This window comes from Acomys minous (assembly GCF_964271855.1).
Source record: "Acomys minous genome assembly, chromosome: 1".
NCBI classification, from domain to species: domain Eukaryota; kingdom Metazoa; phylum Chordata; class Mammalia; order Rodentia; family Muridae; genus Acomys; species Acomys minous.
The window spans coordinates 148,451,912-148,471,247 of record NC_140483.1 but is presented as its reverse complement, the minus strand read 5'-3'; the positions used below and the strand labels follow the sequence as shown (position 1 = coordinate 148,471,247).

Here is a 19,336-nt window from a genome sequence, read left to right as displayed (position 1 = left end):
GAGTTCAATTCCCAGCAACCACATGGTGGCTCACAACCGTCTATAATGTGATCTGATGCATACTGTATACATAATAAATAAATCTTTTAAAAAATGGTTTATAAGCTTCTTCTATAAGAAAATCAAACAGTCCGACAGAATGAGCTGACATTTCCACTTCTCCCCAGTGAAGATACCTGCGCATTTACTCACCAGAGGCAATGGGGTTTTCAGAAACCCTATTGGTTTTCTTTCAGTTTTAGGTTCTTTGGTTTTGTTTGCGCAGGGTCTGTGTGAGACAGGGTTTCCCTATGCAGCCTTGGCTGGCCTATGCAGACTAGGTTGGTCTAGAACTCACAGAGCTCTGACTACGCCTATGCCTATGCCTCCTGCGCACTAGGATTAATGGCATGCACCACCTTGCCCCACTCAGTCCCTTGTTCTTAAACCTGAATTAAGATCAGCATACATTGTAGAAAATTTGTACTATAAGATCCACATGCCATATAAAATAAATATTCTATAAAAAGATCTAGCCAAACATGAATTATCAGAGTGAAACTTTTCAGAAAAAAAAAAACCCTAAAACTTAATGATCTTTAGTGAAAAAGGCAAACTATTCCATGAAAAAAAAATGCAAGGAATTTAAGAAAATAAAATTTTAGACAGAATCATTGTTAAGGCTGTTGTTAAAAGAAAAAAAAAAACAGTCGGAAAAAGAGGGAAAAAAATCACAGAACAAAACTAAGAAAATAAAACTACTTGTTTATATTGGACCATTGTGTCAGGAAAAAGACAAAACACAAAATGAAAGACCCACAAACCAAACAAAGAACAAAAAGTAGGAAAGCTGTATGTATTAGATCCTATTGAGCATTTCTGTTTCAGAGTTCACAGATGCACTATTCACAACTATATGAAAAGAGTGAGCAAACAAACAAACAAAAAAGGGAGAAGCATTATGGGGAAAGAAGTTTGACCAGAGTAAACTAGTTAGCTCTGTCACCATTCACACCTCCCTCCCTGTTTCTGATGCCCACACTCTTCCTCACCAGATTTAAATGTTCCATATCCCTACATCGCTGAATTGGGGATCAGCTTCATAACAAATAAACCTTAGGGGAACACATCTAAACTGTATGAAAATCATGACAGATATCTGAAAGAAAGGAGCAGCCCTCAACCCCCAATTCCTGTCCGCCTTTCATTTCAAAACCACAATGCAGGATAGTTCAGGTTTTTGGACACATCTAAAAAGTACTCCATATGACTAGCACACTAATACTGTGAACATACAAAATGGAGGAATGGTGCTATAGACACAATCCCGTGCTTAGGTATTCCTTACTCAACAGGCAGTGGAAATGCAGTGTAAGACCTCTCCCTCCCTGTCTGTCTACACTAATGGAGATGCTGACCTCCTCAAGGTCATGAATATAGTCAAGACAGTAATATTTGAACATCAATTTGCTAGAAGCTTCTGAGAAATTTTTCCTTAAAACATGGATTCCTATTCCTTCCTTTTGTTCTCCCGCCTTGAGCATGGGTCTGATGTTCCTACGGCACTATGGGAGTTATGCTGGGATGATGCTGAAGATGGAGAAAGGTGGTATCGGTGGGAAGGGAAAGGAACATCATAGCCACCATTATTTTAGCCTTTTACTAGAAAAGAATAAATGTCGTATTTGTTCTAGATATCATAACCAGTTATTTTATAGCTTAGAATAATACAAATACAATTTATACAAAGAACGTCAGATGCTTTACATTTTAAGCTGGTGTAATCTCACACCGTCTCCGTTATCTAAAGCGGCCGACTCACCTCATCCTTCCACAGGTGATACTGCAGTGCAAATGCAGTGAAGTCTCTTGGAACACAGAAAAACCTGCATTCTGAAGTGGAGCCTTGAGAAGTATTTTTCACTTGTTCGATGTTTTTATTAATTGATTCCAGTATCCAAGGGTCAATAAGGAACACTGGAACATTTTGGCTGGATGTCAGCATAATAAATTTCTTAACTGCACGCTGTTTAGGAGGAAAAGAATCTCTTTGAAACCACTAAATTAATAGAATTCTCCCTGTTCCCCCGCCCCCCACCCAGTACTGGGAACTGAAGCCTGGATCTCACACATGCTAGGTAAGTGCTTCTTCTCTGAGCTCCATCCCCTGTCCCTTTTGTATTTTTTATTTTAGAAAGGGTCTCATTAGGTCACTAAGCTGACCTTAGACTCACTGTGAAGCCCAGACAGGCCTGGGTCTTGCATTCATCCTGTAGCACTCCCAGTAGATGTGATTAAAAGGTCTGGGCCTAGCTCACTACAATTTAAATTTAAATTTAAATTTTTGTTCAATTCATTTTCTAAGAATGTATAGAGTATCTATGCAATAGACAGCATGCTTAACCTTCCACTAAGAATAAGCAATGAATAACATACATGGTTCTTGTCCTCAAGAAGGGCAGAGTCTGCTGTGGAAGATAGATAGTCCCTACAGTTTAAGGTGAAATGCACTACAACACAATGCAAGCATCCTAGTACAAAAGTAGAGATGTAAGAAGCCAAAAATGGCCAAGTGTGGTGATGACTGCCTGCAACCTCAGCACCCCAGAGGGAGAGGTCGGCAGCTACTACAATGTTTCAGGCAAGCCTGCTCTGCACAGAAAGTTCCAGGTCAACCAGGGCTACACTATTGAGGCCCTGTCTCAAAATGACACATAAAGAAGACAAAAGGAAACAAAACAAAGTGGTTTGTTTGTTTGACTAGAAAATCAGCATTATTTTTTAGTTTTTAAAAACTGTTGTTGACACAGGGTCTCAAGTAGGACAGGCTGGCCTTGAACAGCGTCTGTATGTGACGATGACCTTGAGCTCCTGAGTCCTCTGCTATGATGCCTGGTTTATACAGAGCTTGAGACTGAACCCAGGGTCTCCTATATGCTAAGCAAACACTCTACCAACCAAGCTATGTCTTAGCCCTGCCCTATCAGCGTTGTTTTTTTCTTTTTAATTAAGTATAAAAAGTAAGAAAATGTATATGGTGGGGGAGGAGGTTCCCTTCCGTCACAGGTCTAGGGGAGGGGAACAGGGTAAAAGAGGCAGGGGGATGGGAAGATACAAGTGAGGGGATAACAATTGGGATGTAACCTGAATAAATTATAAGAAAACTAAATAAATTTTTAAAAAGAAAGAATAATAAGAAAATTTATTTTTAAAATGTGGAGGTTCTGAAATTTTGCAAAACAAAAAATATAGTGTATATAGTATACTATTTGTTCCTTTCATCTTATGAGGAAAGCACTGAGATTTTTATTCTTGATTATTAATTTCCAGTTATAATCATAGCTCAATTCTGGTTTACATAGTCACTTATTTGGGGAAGCAGAATAGTTCAGTGGACAAGCATTCTAGAGATTTAAAGTAAAATCTGGATTTAGATGCTTACTAGCCAACTGACCTTAATCTCCTAACTAGCTAAACTGAGAATAACAATACATATTGACTTCTTCACTATCCACAAGGACAAAATGAGATATTCCATGTAAAGTACTTGGTAGAGGGTCTACTCCTCATGTCCAAGGCAGCCACTGTCATTGCCGTCAGTCAAGACATATGTGAGTAGACAAGGAACGGACTAAAGACAACGCAAACACTGTAGTTGAGATTTCTTGTCTACTTTACATACCCACTGTGTGCTATCAAATCCAATTCGGTTTCCTTTGGATTTGGATGATCCTGTTCCATTCTGGCAGAGAACAAAAGAATATTTTAGTAAATCCATAGCCCAGCACACAATATTTAAATGCTTATTTTCATACCCAGAAGCAAAAACGATTATACAATTTTATAATACAATAAAGACAAGATGTAAAGCACTGACAGAGAACAGTAAGTTATTGAAGTAATTCAATGGTATAGCCAGCATTTCCGAACCAATTAATGCTCATCAAGGAAGAGCAACCCAAGCTACATTCCTATGTCCGTCTGCCTGTTTCCTGTCTCCATCCCCCGACTCCTCTCTGTCCTGCCTCGGTCTCTCAAGTTCTGAGATTACAGCACAAACCAGCTGGCTCTGCTCTCTGAAATTAGGGTTTGTCCATTTAGTTCCATATTCCTAACTTTATCTCCACATACTGAATCAGTAATGAGATGGCAAAGTGAGTTCCAAAAACATATACTAATGAGCAGTTCCCAAATGTCAGGTTCTGTTTGATACTTCCAAATGAAAAAGAAAAAAAGATGGTTTCCTCTTTCATCTACTCCCTCTCAACAGTCCTGCAAAGCAAGCATCATTATTTTCAGTTGAGAGATGGCTCCAATACCCACACTTTTCATGATGTCCACTATTATTTCACATGTTCTAGATGACTTCCAAGTTAATAGTGCTTTTTAAATGTCCAGGTTCAAAAAGTCAGAAGGAAGAAAGCACTATTATCAGTATTCATCAATGGGCCCCAAATACTTTCAAACTAAATAGGAGAAAGAATGTCTGATGGTCTAGAGATAAGAAGAATGTTTCAAGCTCCAAGAAGTTTGACAGCCCCTTATGCGTTTAATGTTTCTCTACCTATGAACTATACACAACTGAGAGGATGCCGACAATTAGAATTGCCTCATCTTACAAACACAGTGTGCTCAATATTCCTTAAAAGAAGGCTCCTCTTCTCATTAAATTGCTCAAGGACAGGTGCCAAGACCAAACTGTCTTTGTATTACCATGTCTGACATAGTGCCTGGTTAAATAAATGTTAGATAAATTTTTATTTATTTTATTAAGTATATTTTTATTTTTTACATATATATTTATATTATTACACATATATACAATAAACTACCTATGGCAAGAAGAACCGTGACACAATCAGGAATTATATAAATGTTACATTCTTAGTGTTTTAGCTATTTGTATTTGACAGCCTTGAAGAAAACATCTTTCCTATCTTGGTGCACCTAAAATTCTGAATATAAATCAATATCTATCATATCTCATCATATCAATTTAAACATCTATCTAGACCTAAAAACATCTTAAGCCATAAATAGCTAAAATTAATTGTAAAACTAAAATATCTGGTCTTCAACCCCATCAGGTTTGAGAAGGAATAAAATTGATTACCTGAGTATGCTGGAGTGCAGGTTAGTAGCTTCCCAAATGAGAAGATGATAGAGAGGGTTTGCTACCTGAACTGTCACCCCAAACTGTCTATAACATTGGAGCATCATCTTTAGCTTCTGGCCCAATACATCTGATAAACATATTTGTGAGGCAGGAACTATTGAGGACTTGCTTACCCTGTCTTGGCAGAGTTTGGCCATCAACTCTGCCTGCATCCAAGCTTGCCCTTTTTTAGGCAGAATTCTGTCTGTTGTAGAAATGAGAACATTTTGCCCAGTGGCTTGTTTGCCACATTTGAAGCCATCTCCATAAGGAGGTTCTTTGATGCTCATCATCCTCTTTGAGGTAGGCTGGGTATTGCCAGGAATTAACCTGTCTCATTGTCAATAAATCTTTGAAATAATAAAAGCATTTTTAAATGCCATATTCTGTATGTCTCTGAGGTTTTAAAGACTTCATCTATTTTACCTTATTTTTCTATAGAATCATATCTATCTGTTGTACCTAAGATGTATATTCTTGTGATAAAAATAGAGTAGTAACTGATACGACCATGATTTGATCAACTAGCAATTAACTTTTAAAACTTATTTATTCTAAACAGACTGCAATACCATTTTTTTAAGTATTGGAAGTAAGTCTTGTATTATAATTGAGTTATATGGGTACAATAATTCATATTAGAGTAGAAATATATCTAATGAGTGTGAATAATAATCTTACAATTGAATTCTATACCACTGTACCTAAAATTAAACTTATTTTGCATCTATATACTAAATTCTATACCAGTAAATTAAAAATAACCTTGTGAGGGGCTGGAGAGATGGCTCAGCAGTTGAGAACACTGATTGCTCTTCCAAAGGACCCGGGTTCAATTCCCAGCACCTACATGGCAGCTCTCAACTGCCTATAACTCCAAGATCTGACACCCTCATACAGACATACATTCAGGCAAAACACCAATGCACATAAAATAAAAATAAATTAAAAAATAACCTTGTGAGTGACAATTGAGGCATTAAGTTAAGGAGTAGAATCACTAATCTACTTTTTGTTCTATCTTCCCTATATATTTCTATATTCCCCCTTCTTTCTCTTCAACTCCTAAGTCCAAACCTAAGAATGGAAGATAAGGGAAAAGAGAGACATCCCTGAGTCCAACTTTTTCTCTCTAAATAAGACCAATAATAACTTATAGCCAACTCCCACTTAAAATAACCATCTATAGCCCAAGAAAGTGGATAAAATTGGAGGAAAAAAGAAGGGAGGGTAATTAAGGTAGAGCGGGATCTAATCTCTCACAAGATCTGCAACTTAGTAACAGCTGAATACAAATGAACACTTGAGAAAAACAATAACAACAACAACAACAAACCCCCCCCCAAATAAAGAGTAACTTTGTTATCTTCAATCTTGACAAGTGATAGGCTCTGAAGACAGTCATTTGTTTCTCACAATAGTCCTACATTGAGAAAGGAGACTGAATATGTTGAGTTTGGAATAAATGATTATTTTATAGATTAGTTTATAACCTTTTTGGAATTAAGATCATATATCATAAATTCTACCATCTCAAAGTGTGTAGTTGACTATATGTATAGTTTTCAGAACACAGTCCCAGAATGGAGTCCTGCAGTGGGAATTCTGAGTGCTTGTGAGAGAACTCCAAGACAATAAGACCTCAAAACACAATTGTTCTTGAACTGTTTTTTCATGCTCCTTCCAGGTGTAGCCAGGAAGAGTGAGTTTACTTCAGCTGTGTAATTCATGTGAGTCTATAGAAAAATATATTTTTGCCATGTGAGGCTTGACCTTGTGATTGTACACTTTATTCAGGTGACTTATCTTAACCCTCAGAATATACATTGTCTGATGCTCTGAATAAAGTTGGCTATTGCATGAAACTTTAGTTGCTTCATTTTTAGGCCCACTCTCTCAGGTACATGCTGCCAACTAGAGTGGTAAACGTATAGTTAGTTACAGTTGTTACTATCACCTCCACCTAGAACATTCCACCTTGTCCAAAATCTATTCTTATTAGCTGTCATTCCCCAGTCTTCTTCCTCTGTGCAACCACACTAACATACTAATAATCCCAGTATTTGGGAAGCTGAAGGCCAACCTGAGCTACATAGTGAGACTCTTCATCAAAAAGCAAAGTAAAATAAGCAATAGAAATCCAACTCCTCACTTGTCTGCACAGGAAAGCACACAGCTGTTGACATAATGTTCTTGTGGACTGTGTACAGTTTACCCTTGTTCATTCAAATGTTGACTTCTCACCGCACTCTCTAGATCAATCCGGGCATTGCATCGTGATGTTGATTCTAAGTATCTCCAGTTTCAAGTTTGCATAAACATGTCACCATTTGTTCTCTGTGTTGTCAATAAAAACAAACTAGCCAATGCTGAGTAATAACAGAGAACAGGGTGGGACATCCCCATCCAGTATGGGGAGGAGAAAGAGAAGAAAAGAGGATGGCGCCACTAGAAGATGATCAGGAAACATCAGGAGAAATGAACCTGGCCTGGGAGATAATTTAAAAGCAAGTATAATGTGGGAAATCAGAATGGGAAGAAACTATACCAGCATGGAGATTAGGATGGAGTAATTATTGCGCAGCATTGTGCTATAGGCTAACTAAATAGATCCTGGTCTCTCCATGTGGTTATTTGGGTATACAGCTAGTTAAGGAGTAACCACTGATGTCACTGAAATAATAATTCAATATTAATATTCTATCAACACACAGTCTACTACAGCTGTTCACTGCTGTCACTGGCAATTCTTGATGAATGTTGTATAGGGCCTTCATTCTGTGGAGCAGTCCTACTTTCCCTTGTCTATTAATGCTCTTTTTGTTTTTGTTTTTTGTTTTGTTTTGTTTTGTTTTTGAGACAGGGTTCCTCTGTGTAGCCTTGGTCAAGGGGCTGAGGAGCTCAAGAGCCATGAGCCAAAGAGCTAAAAGTGCCAAAGACCCCTTCTACTTCTACATGTAGTTTTAAATACTCCTCAACTCAAAGTCCCTCCTACTCTTTAATCCCTGTCAGCTGGTTTGTTGCTCTGTCTCTTGACCTAGGTTAACTTTATTAAATCCTGTGTACAGATAGCTCTTGTATTAAAGGTGTGTGTAAGGCTGGCTGAACCCCACCTTAATCACCTGTTTACAATAAACAGAAAGTTCTTTGATTAAAGGTGTGTTAGGGTTCAACCACAAGAAACAAAAGACAGTTTTTTACAGTTCAATCTCAGGGATCACAATGGGATCAAAGACAGGTTTTTATAGTTCACAATCTCATGGATCACAGTGAGACCAAATATCCTGGGCCAAGGTGTGCCATGGTACTTGTGTGGAGGTCAGAGGACAGGAGACAGTTCTCTCTCTCTGCCATATGAGTTCTAGGAACTAAACTCAGATTGTCCATCTTGGAGACAAGTGACCGTACTTCATAACCCTCATTAGCCTCCCACCTTTAGTTTTAAAATTGTAATGTAAATCTTTGGTAGGACCTACCAGAATCTACCAGAAGCATATACTACGTAGGAAATATTAAGTACAATGCATCACATCAACTAGACTAGCTCAGGTGACAATGTTACTGTGAGTCCTAATCAAAGAAATCAAAGCTTAATGGGATGATTTGCTGAAAGCAGATGACTACCCTAAGATTTAAACCCAGAACCCATATTCAAGAATTACTACCACTGCTACAACTATAAAATTATGAGTATCTTGAAAGTAAGACCTTTGCCCTATTAATCTCAGTTTTCCTGCATATACCTTGTATATTAACAAGTGATCAGCAAATGCAAATTAAAATCACACTAACCTGTTATGTGTAGTAAGAAAAAAAATACCCAGCACTTGGGAGGCAGAGACAGGTGGATCTCTGTGAGTTCAAGGCCAGCCTGGTCTACAAAGCATTTTTCCAGGACAGCCAAGGCTACACAGAGACATGTGTAGCCTTGGGCATGAAAAACCAATAAAGAAAGAAAGAAAGAAAAAGAAAAAACAATGATTGGTTGAAACTTCTTTAGAGACATGTTTTCTTCTTTTTGGCATGAACTGCAAGACAACTCTGAATGGATCCCAACTTACGATGGGTAGACTCACAATATTTTGAGTTTACAGTGATATGAAAGTATTATGTACTACATAGAAATGATACTTTAAATTTGTGATTTTCATCTTTCTCTGCCTATTCAGTACTCATGACACTGTGGAGCTATCCAACATGAGATGATGAAGGCACTGACACTTCACAGTGTACTACGCCAGGCTATGCTGCTCAGTAGGTGAGGCACAGTAAATGGAGCTTTTACCCTATGATGAGTTATCAGGATGTGTTGCAGGATATATGATCCCTGAGAGAGACTGTGAACTGTAAAAACCTGCCTTTTGTTTACATGGTTGAGCCCTAACACACACCTTTAATCAAAGAACTTTCTGTTTATTGTAAACAGGTGATTGGGGTGGGGGGGGGGCAGGGGGGGCGCAAGAGCTTTCTGTACACAGGATTTAATAAAGCTAATCCTAGGTCCAGAGGCAGAGCAACAAACCAGCTGACAGGGATTAAAGAGTAGGAAGGAGTTTGAGTTGAGGGGTATTTAAGACAGCATGTAGAAGTAGATGGAGTCTTTGGAGCTTTAGATCTTTACTCTTGGGACTTTAGCTTTTAGCTCTTCCGCTCTTAGCTCTCTAGCTCTTGAGCTCCTCAGCTCCTAGGCCTTTGGCTTTTTGAGCCTTGAGCTAGCAAGCCATTGGCCTTTGGTTTTTTAGGCTTTTCTCCTGGGCTGTCAGCTGAGCTTCTGAGCCTTTGGGGCCTTCTTCATTGGGATGTGAGCTGAGTAGGAAGGTCAGCTGGGTGCTTTTTCTGCCTCTCTGAGCCAGCAGGATTTTCACCACATGTGGCTCCTGAGTCTTTATTAGTAAAACACAATGATCTGGAATTTTCTATTAAAACTACAAAGATGTAACCTCACTGTAAGTTGAGGAATATCTGTACTTGACTAGAGTCCACAGAATGTTCACTAGGCTACCATTCTACTGGAGTTTGTGTTCAGGATATGAGCAGGGAGATCTCACTATGGTATCTGTTGCCCCACTGATTGCCAGGACTGATTTAGCTGGCCCAGGCAGGCTTCTACTTCCTCCCTCACTTCTCCATGTTTGTCCCTGTTGAAGCTGAGCACTCAGTCCGTTAAAGAGGACAACCTTTCCCCAAAGGGAGGACTATTCTTGGATCAAAGGTATATGACGAGCTGTGCTCCCTGATAGAACTTCCAAAGTAAGTTTGCAGTTAAACACCTGAACTACTGTCAAGCCTATTCCTCTATGAAATATAGTATATTTGTTCCTTATTTTAATTATTAGATAAATTAGATTATTAGATAATTGGATTGATTTCATTTATAGATCACAGAAAAACCTAAGTTATAAGCACATAGCACAGTAGGCCTTCTTTACTCTAAGACAGCACACGTCCCTTCCCTAGTTCACTGCTGACTCAGGGTGATCTATCCTAACATCCTGGAAAGCTGTGTGTAGTCATCCCAATCGATGTTCCAGGCATTTACTGCCAGGAGACACTGCTGGACTCCAGCCCAGTATCTCTACTTCTTCATTGCTACAAAAAGCAACAAAGGTAAGTTACACTGCAGTTCTAGTACATGCTGAATCAAAATGCACACTAGCAGATAAAATAATTTTGATATGCTATCACAGTTACTTATCAGTGATTTCATTTAACTGATACTATTTAGGTATAACATTTCTTTCCTTTTCTTTCTTTCTTTTTATTTATTTTTTCATTTTATTTTATTTTTTGAGACAGGGTTTCTTTGTGCTATCTTGGCTGTCCTAGACTCACTTTGTAGACCAGGCTGGCCTCAAACTCACACCAATCTGTCTGCCTCTGCCTCCAGAGAGCTGAGATTAAAGGTATGCACCACCACACCCAGCAGCGTAACATTTTTTTATTTATCAGAAATAGATTGAATATTATTGAAAGTTCACTTTAAAAAAAAATATGAATGCTCTGTCTCCATGTACACCTGTGTCCCAGAATAGGGCATTAGATCCCTTTATAGATGGTCATTAGCCACTATGTGGTTGCTGGAAATTGAACTCAGAACCTCTGGAACACCAGCCAGTTCTCTTAACCGCTGAACCATCTTACCAGCCCAAAATATTACTTTTGATTTAATTGTGTAATTTCAAAAACATTTCATTGTAATTTTAAACTGCCTGTCATATCCTACACAAATGAGAACCCCACTGAGAAATGTTTCTTTAAAAATTAAGCATTATTAATTTTCTGTCCTGAAGTTTAAATGTTAAATGGCATCTAATAAGAAAAGACATAATTACCCTTGCTGACAAATAGTGCTTGTAGTAGAAGAGCTGAAACAGCAGAAATGCAGAACTCGTCAGTGTTAAAAGGGCCAAGATGACGTTCTTATTGATTCTACTCATTGGTCTATGGTGTTCCGTTTTTTAACAGTAACCCCGTTGTTTTCATCTTTTTCATGAAACGGGAAGAATCTTGTTTCTTGTGAACAAAGAGATAACCTCTGCAAAGAGAAAAAAGCCAATTTGGAAAAAAAATTAACTTTAGTAATTATTGACAGCACATAGTGGTGTGTGTGTGTGCAACACACACACACACATGCATGTACACACAAAGTTATTTATACTTAGCCAGGTGTGGCAATACATGGCTATAATATGAACATTTGGTATGCTGAGGCAGAGAGAGAGCAAGTACAAGGCCAGCCTAGGCTACACAGTGAGGTCATGCTGCCAAACATTTGTGGGTTCTCCCACAACTTCCCTCTAGGTACTGGCCCACTGCAGGCAGAAGAGCCATCCATGCCTCTGTTCTATCGGTTCTGAGGTCTCTTTCTATAAGGATCTTCCTTTTACATGTAGCAATCAGATCTCAAATATTTCACTTTGAGGTCACAGCAATATGTGTCTTGGGACAACTGCATCAGGACCTGCCTCCTATTTCCCATGTTTCAGGTAATTCAGACAGAATAGAGTACAAGTATTTTTGACTCTGGCCTTTTAAAGTCCTAAGTTTTGGTATGGAGCTTTAAAACAATCCAAATGAGCTGACAGAAGTGGACACATAAAACAAGCTATCCAAGAGAGGTACATCAACAGAGGTGAGAGCTCCCTGCGCCACTGCAGGTAACGTACCAAGGCAATGGGATAAATCATGATTTTCTCTACTAGCCTGTGAAAATTAACAACATCCATCCAGGCTGATGATGGTACGAGTGTAAGCTGCCAAATAAAACTTGTTACGATGGTTTCACTGGGGCAGGTCATGGATAACAAGACCATTTCTCACTCTCCAGCCTTCAGCTATCCCTCACACATGTCCTGAACAGCACACCAGTACACTACATACTGCTTCTTGGTGGCATCTAAGCTGGCTTCAGACTGGCTTCACACCTTTGCTAAGTGTCCTTGAAGCTCAGCTACTCTCAAGTCCAAATTAATATACTGCAGTCTTTTGGGAGCTGTCTCTACTTTACGTTTACTATAAGATTAATTCATTAATAATATAGTAACCACTTAAAGTAAGCAATGGGACATTTAAAAAAGAGATGTCTGAGGGCAGCATCACAGCCCTAGCTTCCTCAAGGGCACAGAACCTACAATGAAGTAATATTGGCGTACATATTTATTTGCAACAATTTAGCTATTGCTGTAAAAACAGTAAGAAGGATAGTGCATTTCTTACTTTACATGTATATAAAGATATTATATCATGTGTAATGCAAAACAAAAATATTACAGAGCTAATAAAATGAGCAGAAAAAAGGGGGAAACAGATCACAGGTATCTGCAGAAGAAATAGAAGAAGTTTAAGCAGCCTGACTACCCTGATGTTCTAATGTAAATAAGTCTGGCTTAAATATGCTATATTACAGAGTAAAATTGTTCTTAATGACATGGCAACAGGACCAAACCAGCACATGAACTGAGATCTGGAAATGGAGAAGAAAGAAACAGCTAAGAACTGGTTATGGGCGTCAAAGTTTTCCACTCTCTTCATCTCTGGCCCTCGGTCAGCTAGAGCCTAAATTGTCATTTTTAGGTAACAGAATGTACATTATTCTAGCTTTAATTTAATCTTTTATTATCAGTTTTGCTACACATCACTACATGAACAAGGCTGAGAAAAAGTGTGGGTAAGAGCCAAAAAACACACTTGTGATGGAAATGTGTACAAAGTTCAAAATGGTTTTCAGATTATTTCTGTAGCCAAGAGCATTATATAATCTTTCCGTGTCACAGATGACATTCAAATATACCTTAAACTGAAAAACAAAACAGGAAGTCAACTACAGAAGAAAGAGAATAGTGAAGTTTAGCAAATGTATGATTAGGGGCTTAGGTAGCAAAATGAGAGGCATAAAAAGATAATGATATCAAAGATGCACTTGAAAGTAAAAAAGAAAAAAAACTGAAAAAGCAAAACACTGAACATTTTTAGACTGTAAGAGAAGTCTAGCCACTATTGCCAAGGCTACTGTTTACCCTCTACAACCTGACAGTAAAACCCTGTTGCTGAAGACACCACACAAAGCTGATGCTCAACCAGAAGCTTCACCCCAAGTGACTAGAGTCCATAGTGCTGGAAGGCAGGATGCATACCACTGGAGGAGAAAAGTAATCATTAATCTCACCCAGCTATGAACCCTGTGAGCTACAATAGCAACCTGTCTGCGAGATATAACCACTGACTGTGTAATAGTGGTACAAATGTTATGAGAGTAGCCAACCACTTTTTGATTGGATTTAAGGCTAGCTCTGTGAGATGGAACCTACACCTGAAACTGCTAAAGAGGCCAAAACCTGAGACTAGATCATAGGTCATAGCCCCCAAGGGAAACCCGAGTGAAATTATTCTGTCAAATGAACATAGAAATAAAGTGACTCTTGACTACATAGTGCTATACCCGTAGAGCACTGCACTGTTGAACACTCATCAGAGACTTCTCAGTAGATAGTAGTTCATGGACACCTACAACTGGGTAACATACAGAGTAAGAGACTTTGGAACACACAGTTTTAAAGGGAAAACACATCAAAGCCACACACAAAGGCTCAGGGATAGTTGTAGAAGAGGAAGTAGAAAGACTGTAAGAGGAAACAGCATTTTCCAGACACAAGGCTGATGCACACTGGAACTCACAGAGACTGTGACATCATGCATAGGACCTATACAAGTTCAAGCCAGACAAAATCCCAGCACAGGGAAGAAGTGGGCATAAAGTCCCACCAGTAGCCAAGAAGCTATTTGCAACAGATAACTTCTGAGATGGATAAAAACAGTTTCCCCCTAATGGAGTGAAGTATATCAAACATACCCAGGAAAGGAGGCATGCTTATGAACAGTTGGCCAACACAAAATAGATCCCACGTAGTTTTGTTGTTGTTTTATGAGAGAAAGAATCAGAAGTTGAGTGGGTATCAGGGAAGAGTTTGGGGGTGGGGTGGGGGAAGAATATGACCAAAATACATTGTATGAGAAAGAAAGAAAAAAAAAAAGTCGAGTAGGGCCTCATGGCACAGGCTTGTAATACCAGCTACTCTGGAGGGTGGCCAAGATGATGGTAAGTTTAAGGGCTGCCTGTGCTGCAGAGTTCCTGGCCAGCCTGAGAAACGCAATGAGGCTATCTCCAAATACAAACTGAGCAAGGAGCTGGGAATGTCGCTCAGCACCAGAGTGCACACACAAGACCTTAGATCCAATCCCGGAACTGATGATGATGATGATGACAATGATGAAACGTTATCTACTTAATGTTCATTCACTTCTTAATCCTTTGCAAAATAACCTCTACTCTGCCATGCTGGCACATGGAAGATGAGAAGGTAAAAATGTACTCTCTCCCTGGGATTTTCCCCAAAACTCATACACACACATAGTGACTCCCTTCTCAATACGCTACAATGAAAGTTCTGAGGGAGTGGTGGGAATAAAGACTTAGGGAAGAGAGGTTACATTAAAAAATAAGCCAGGTAAGAAATATAGATGATTTTCTTTTTATTTAGTGTTTTTCTTATTTGAACATAATTCTGTAATACAAAAAAAAATTTTTTTTAAGTCTATTCTCAACCAGCACTTGGGAGGAAGAGGCAGGTGGGTCTCTGAGTCAGAGGTCAAGCTCCGCTACACAGTGAGTGGCAGGCTAGACAGGGCTACAGAGTGAGAGACCCTGTCTCAAACAAAGCAAAACAAAACCCAACAAAAAACAACTTCACTTTGCTAATGTGTTCTCATTGCTAGGATGGAATGATACTTAGTTATTATTGTGCATGGAGGGGATAAGTGCAAAGCAGTGTATGCAAGCATGTGGCGGTCAGACTGCCTCTAGTGTCATTCTGTAGGTACCAATAACCTTCCTGTGGGAGAGGAGCTATGTGCACTTGTGTGTTTTGGGGATTATGTGCATTTGTGTGAGGGCAGGAGTGAGAAGGCCAGATGTCCAGTATTTTGCTCTGTCACACTCTACCTTACTCCAGCAAGACAGAGCCTCTCACTGACTTTGGAGCCAGGCATCATCTTATTTCTGCTGGCTCCCCCTAGTGCTGGGGAGACAGACATACACACAGCCATGCTTGATTTTCTATGTGAGTGCTATTATTGGAATTTGGGTCATCTCATGCTTGTTCTTAGGAACTGAGACATCTCTCCATTCCCCTGCTCAATCCCTGCACCCCAAAGGCAAACTCTCTCACCAGCCTGGAATTCAGTATGTAGGCTAGGCTGGCTGGTCAGGAATCCCCAGGAATCCTCCTGTCTCTATCTCCCCAGCTTTGAGGTTACACCTGCAGGCTATTCTGCTCAGCTTTTTTTTATGTACCTTCTGATCTGATGAAAGTCAGATCACCATGCTTGCAATGACAAACACTTAAGCGACTCAGTTCTTCTCCCAGCTCAAATCAAGTTATATGATTTACATTTCACGTTATTTTTAAGTGAGTGTGCCGGTTAATCTTACGTCAATTTGCAGGGCGTGGTGGTGCACGCCTTTAATCCCAGCACTAGGGAGGCAGAGGCAGGCAGATCACTGAGTTCGAGGCCAGCCTGGTCTTCAAAGTGAGTCCAGGACAGCCAAGGCTACACAGAGAAACCCTGTCTCGAAAAACCAACCAACCAACCAACCAAACAAAAACAAAAACAAAAGAAAGTGAGTCCAGGACAGCCAAGGCTACACAACAGAAACCCTGTCTCAAAAAAAAATTTTTTTATGTCAACTTATCAAATGCTAGAGTAATCTGGAGGAGGGAACCTCAACTGGGCGGGGGGGGGGGGGGGGGGGGCAGGGAGAGCCTCCAGAAGCCTGGGCTGTAGGCAACCCTGTAGAGTATTTTCTTAATTAGTGGTCTGGGGTCCTGTAAGAAAACTGGCTGAGCAAACCATGGTAGCACATAAGCAGCACTTCTCCACGGCTGCTGCATCTGCTTCTGCCTCCAGGATCCTGCCCTCGCTGCTTTTGGTGATGAACTGTTATATGAAACTGTGAGCAAAATAAAACCTTTCTTTCCCAAGTCACTTTTGGCCATGGTGTCTCATCACAACAATATTAACCCGAAAACAGTGAGCAAAGCCTTTCCCCTTAAGAGACAAGTAATTAATTGCTTAGTTGAGGGCAGGTCTGGAGCTCCGTGTCCTAGTCTTGTCTTGGCCTCCAAAGTGCTGGTATTGCAGGTGTGAGCCACCATGACTGGCTCACGGGATGACCTTTATTTATTGGGAATCTTCCAAGGTAGAAAGACTGGAATGTCATTCTCTACAGCCGAGAAAGCTCGAGGCACACACGAAGGGGCTACCCAGCCCCACTGATATCCAATCTTTCCCGATATTCCCCAACTAATAATGTGAACGGAAGACAGGAACGCTACATGCAATTATCTGGCATGGCAAACCGTGTCCACATTATTATCCTCCTCCTCCTCCTCCTCCTCCTCATCCTCATCATCAATTGTCATTATTAAGCACGGTGCGCACTCCTTCAAACGAACCAAGGACGAACACTGAGGAGTCTCAGAAGAGAGGAACTAGACTGGTAATTCAACCACCTCCGCTCTTCGAAGCGATAGCAGCTGGCTGCTCCACACAGAACTTAAGTCTTTCGGGCAGCATCAAACTCCTTCCCAGGTGGAACCCACCCGGGTTAGTCGCCCTGCCATCCTCCCTTCCCTTCCCTGTGAGTTCATGCCTCCAGCACCCAGAGCAGCCGGCTGCAGCAGCTCCTCCTCCGCGGAGGCACCTTGGCATGCCCTGGTCCTCACACCTCATCTTTCTCCTCCTATACTCAGCTCTCGCCCCCCCAGCTCAAACGTCACTGTCCCAACCCTGCTTCTACAAGCGTCTCCTTGAACCTCCAAAATCGAAGCCGGGTCAGGATGAGCAGCGCACAGCAATGGCATGAGGGAACTATCTGCCCCTGTGACAGCAGCAGCATGCTCCCGGACGGACTCGCAGACGGTACCTGCGGCCTCGGCCGCCTCCCCGCCGCCGTAGGGCAGGTACCCCGAAGATGGGCGACCTCCGGTCCGGGAACCAGTAGACCAGCGACCCGTGCCTGAGAGCGCCAGCCCACGTCCAGGTTCTGCGACCCAGCCCGGCTGCCCTCATCTTACCTCTACGGCGGCGGCACGGCGACCTCGCTTTATGGCAGTCACGGCAAGTGTCGCAAAGAGACCGTCAAGCGCGCAGCGGCGCGCTAGCCCTAGTAGTGTCGAGGATGACCCGGGCTAGACCTTGTCCCCTGCCACTTCACTGCCCTAAGTTCTCGGAGCCCTGGTGTTTGCCTGGCTGGTGTTACCGGGCCTTTAGAAACCCACAGGCAGCCAACCCTCCAGCAGCGCACTGAGGCTGCCGGGAGTAAACAAAGCAGAACTATGTCTCCTTCCTTCCTTTCTTTCCTCTCTCCCCCTCCCACTCTCCCGCTCGCCACCGCCCCCCACCCCCTTCCTTTCTTGGATTCAGCTTTAGGGTGTCATTACTTGCGACTGGCAATAGAGTGGGAAAGTGCGCTATGTAGTGATTGATATTGCTCATGAACTTGAGTTGCCTACTTGACATCCGGGTCTAGAAGATCTTCTTTGGGGCTTGAGACAAATGTAGACAGTTCTGGGCCTGGCATCTTTGCTTCTAGCGATGTTATTTAAGAGCTGGGTGTGGTGGCGCACGCCTTTAATCCCAGCACTCGGGGAGGCAGAGGCAGGCGAATCCCTGTGAGTTCGAGGCCAGCCTGGTCCACAAAGCGAGTCTAGGACAGCCAAGACTACACAGAGGAACCCTGTCTCAAAAAACCAAAAACCAAAAAATAACAACAAAAATAAGTTATCGGTAAAGATCAGATGTTGATTTTGATAGTAATTTTTGGAAATTAGAAAACACTAAACAAGTACTTGTAGTTTTAAATTATCACTACAAAAATTACCAACAGCTTGTAGGAAAAAAAAAACATATTTTACTCGATACTCCATTCTGTATCATTTAACTCAAGCGGGCCTTAAGCTCTCTATGTAACATGGTATGACCTTCAACTGATGAGGAGGCCTGGTTAAGTAAGTCTAGCTGTCTCCAATGACAGGCTTCAGTTTCTTGTTAGCCTGGAGCAGGCCTGAGCCTCTCTATTCCTCAGAAATGAGCTCAGTGATTACAGAAAACGACCGCCAATTGAGGACGGCCTAGCCACCTGCCCGGAGGAAGATAAGATTTCTTATGGTTTACTGCTTGTCTGGAATTATGACTAACTCGTGACCGCTGACTATGGCTGCCCGCACCTTTTCATTCTGTCCCCTCTTTTTCATTTTACTCCAATCCTGTTAAAAGGTCGCCAATCCCTTCCTTGGAATTCCGCTGAATGCCTTTAAAAACAGCCTGGCTGCATGCTGGACTTCTGCAGAAATAAAGGCCCCTTGCTTTTTGGTGGAATCTAGTGATCTGGACACAGCATCGATCCTAGTGCTTCCACATCTCAGGTGCTGGGGCAAGAAGTTTCTAGCACCATGCTTGGCTTAAAACAGATTTTTTCCTGAAAAATGTGATGGAATGTGGTTGTATCAAAAAGTCACTATTAAGCCTCGTGTGCTTATGACTCATGTATTTGGGTAAGCCAAGGCAGGAGGATCAAGAGGCCCTGTCTTTTAACCAAAAACAAAAATTAAAAATTAAAAAAATATAGGCATACACAATTGATAC

At 41.0% G+C, this 19,336-nt stretch overlaps 1 protein-coding gene across 3 annotated transcripts in view; it reads right to left on the bottom strand.

The window, feature by feature from the left end:
* The window catches only part of FKTN (fukutin), a 51,865-nt gene extending 33,826 nt beyond the window's left edge, over positions 1–18,039 (bottom strand). Inside the window, exons 1-4 of one of the 3 annotated variants that reach the window (XM_084775204.1) lie at positions 17,767–18,039; positions 11,467–11,669; positions 3,662–3,721; positions 1,802–2,005 (exon numbers count right to left, since the gene is read on the bottom strand). In XM_084775204.1, the coding sequence (XP_084631330.1) occupies positions 1,802–2,005; positions 3,662–3,721; positions 11,467–11,571 (369 nt within the window). In that variant the 5' untranslated portion in view covers positions 11,572–11,669; positions 17,767–18,039. The other 2 variants (XM_084775205.1, XM_084775203.1) reach the window with 2 other exon arrangements.
* Between the last annotated feature and the right edge of the window lie 1,297 nt (positions 18,040–19,336).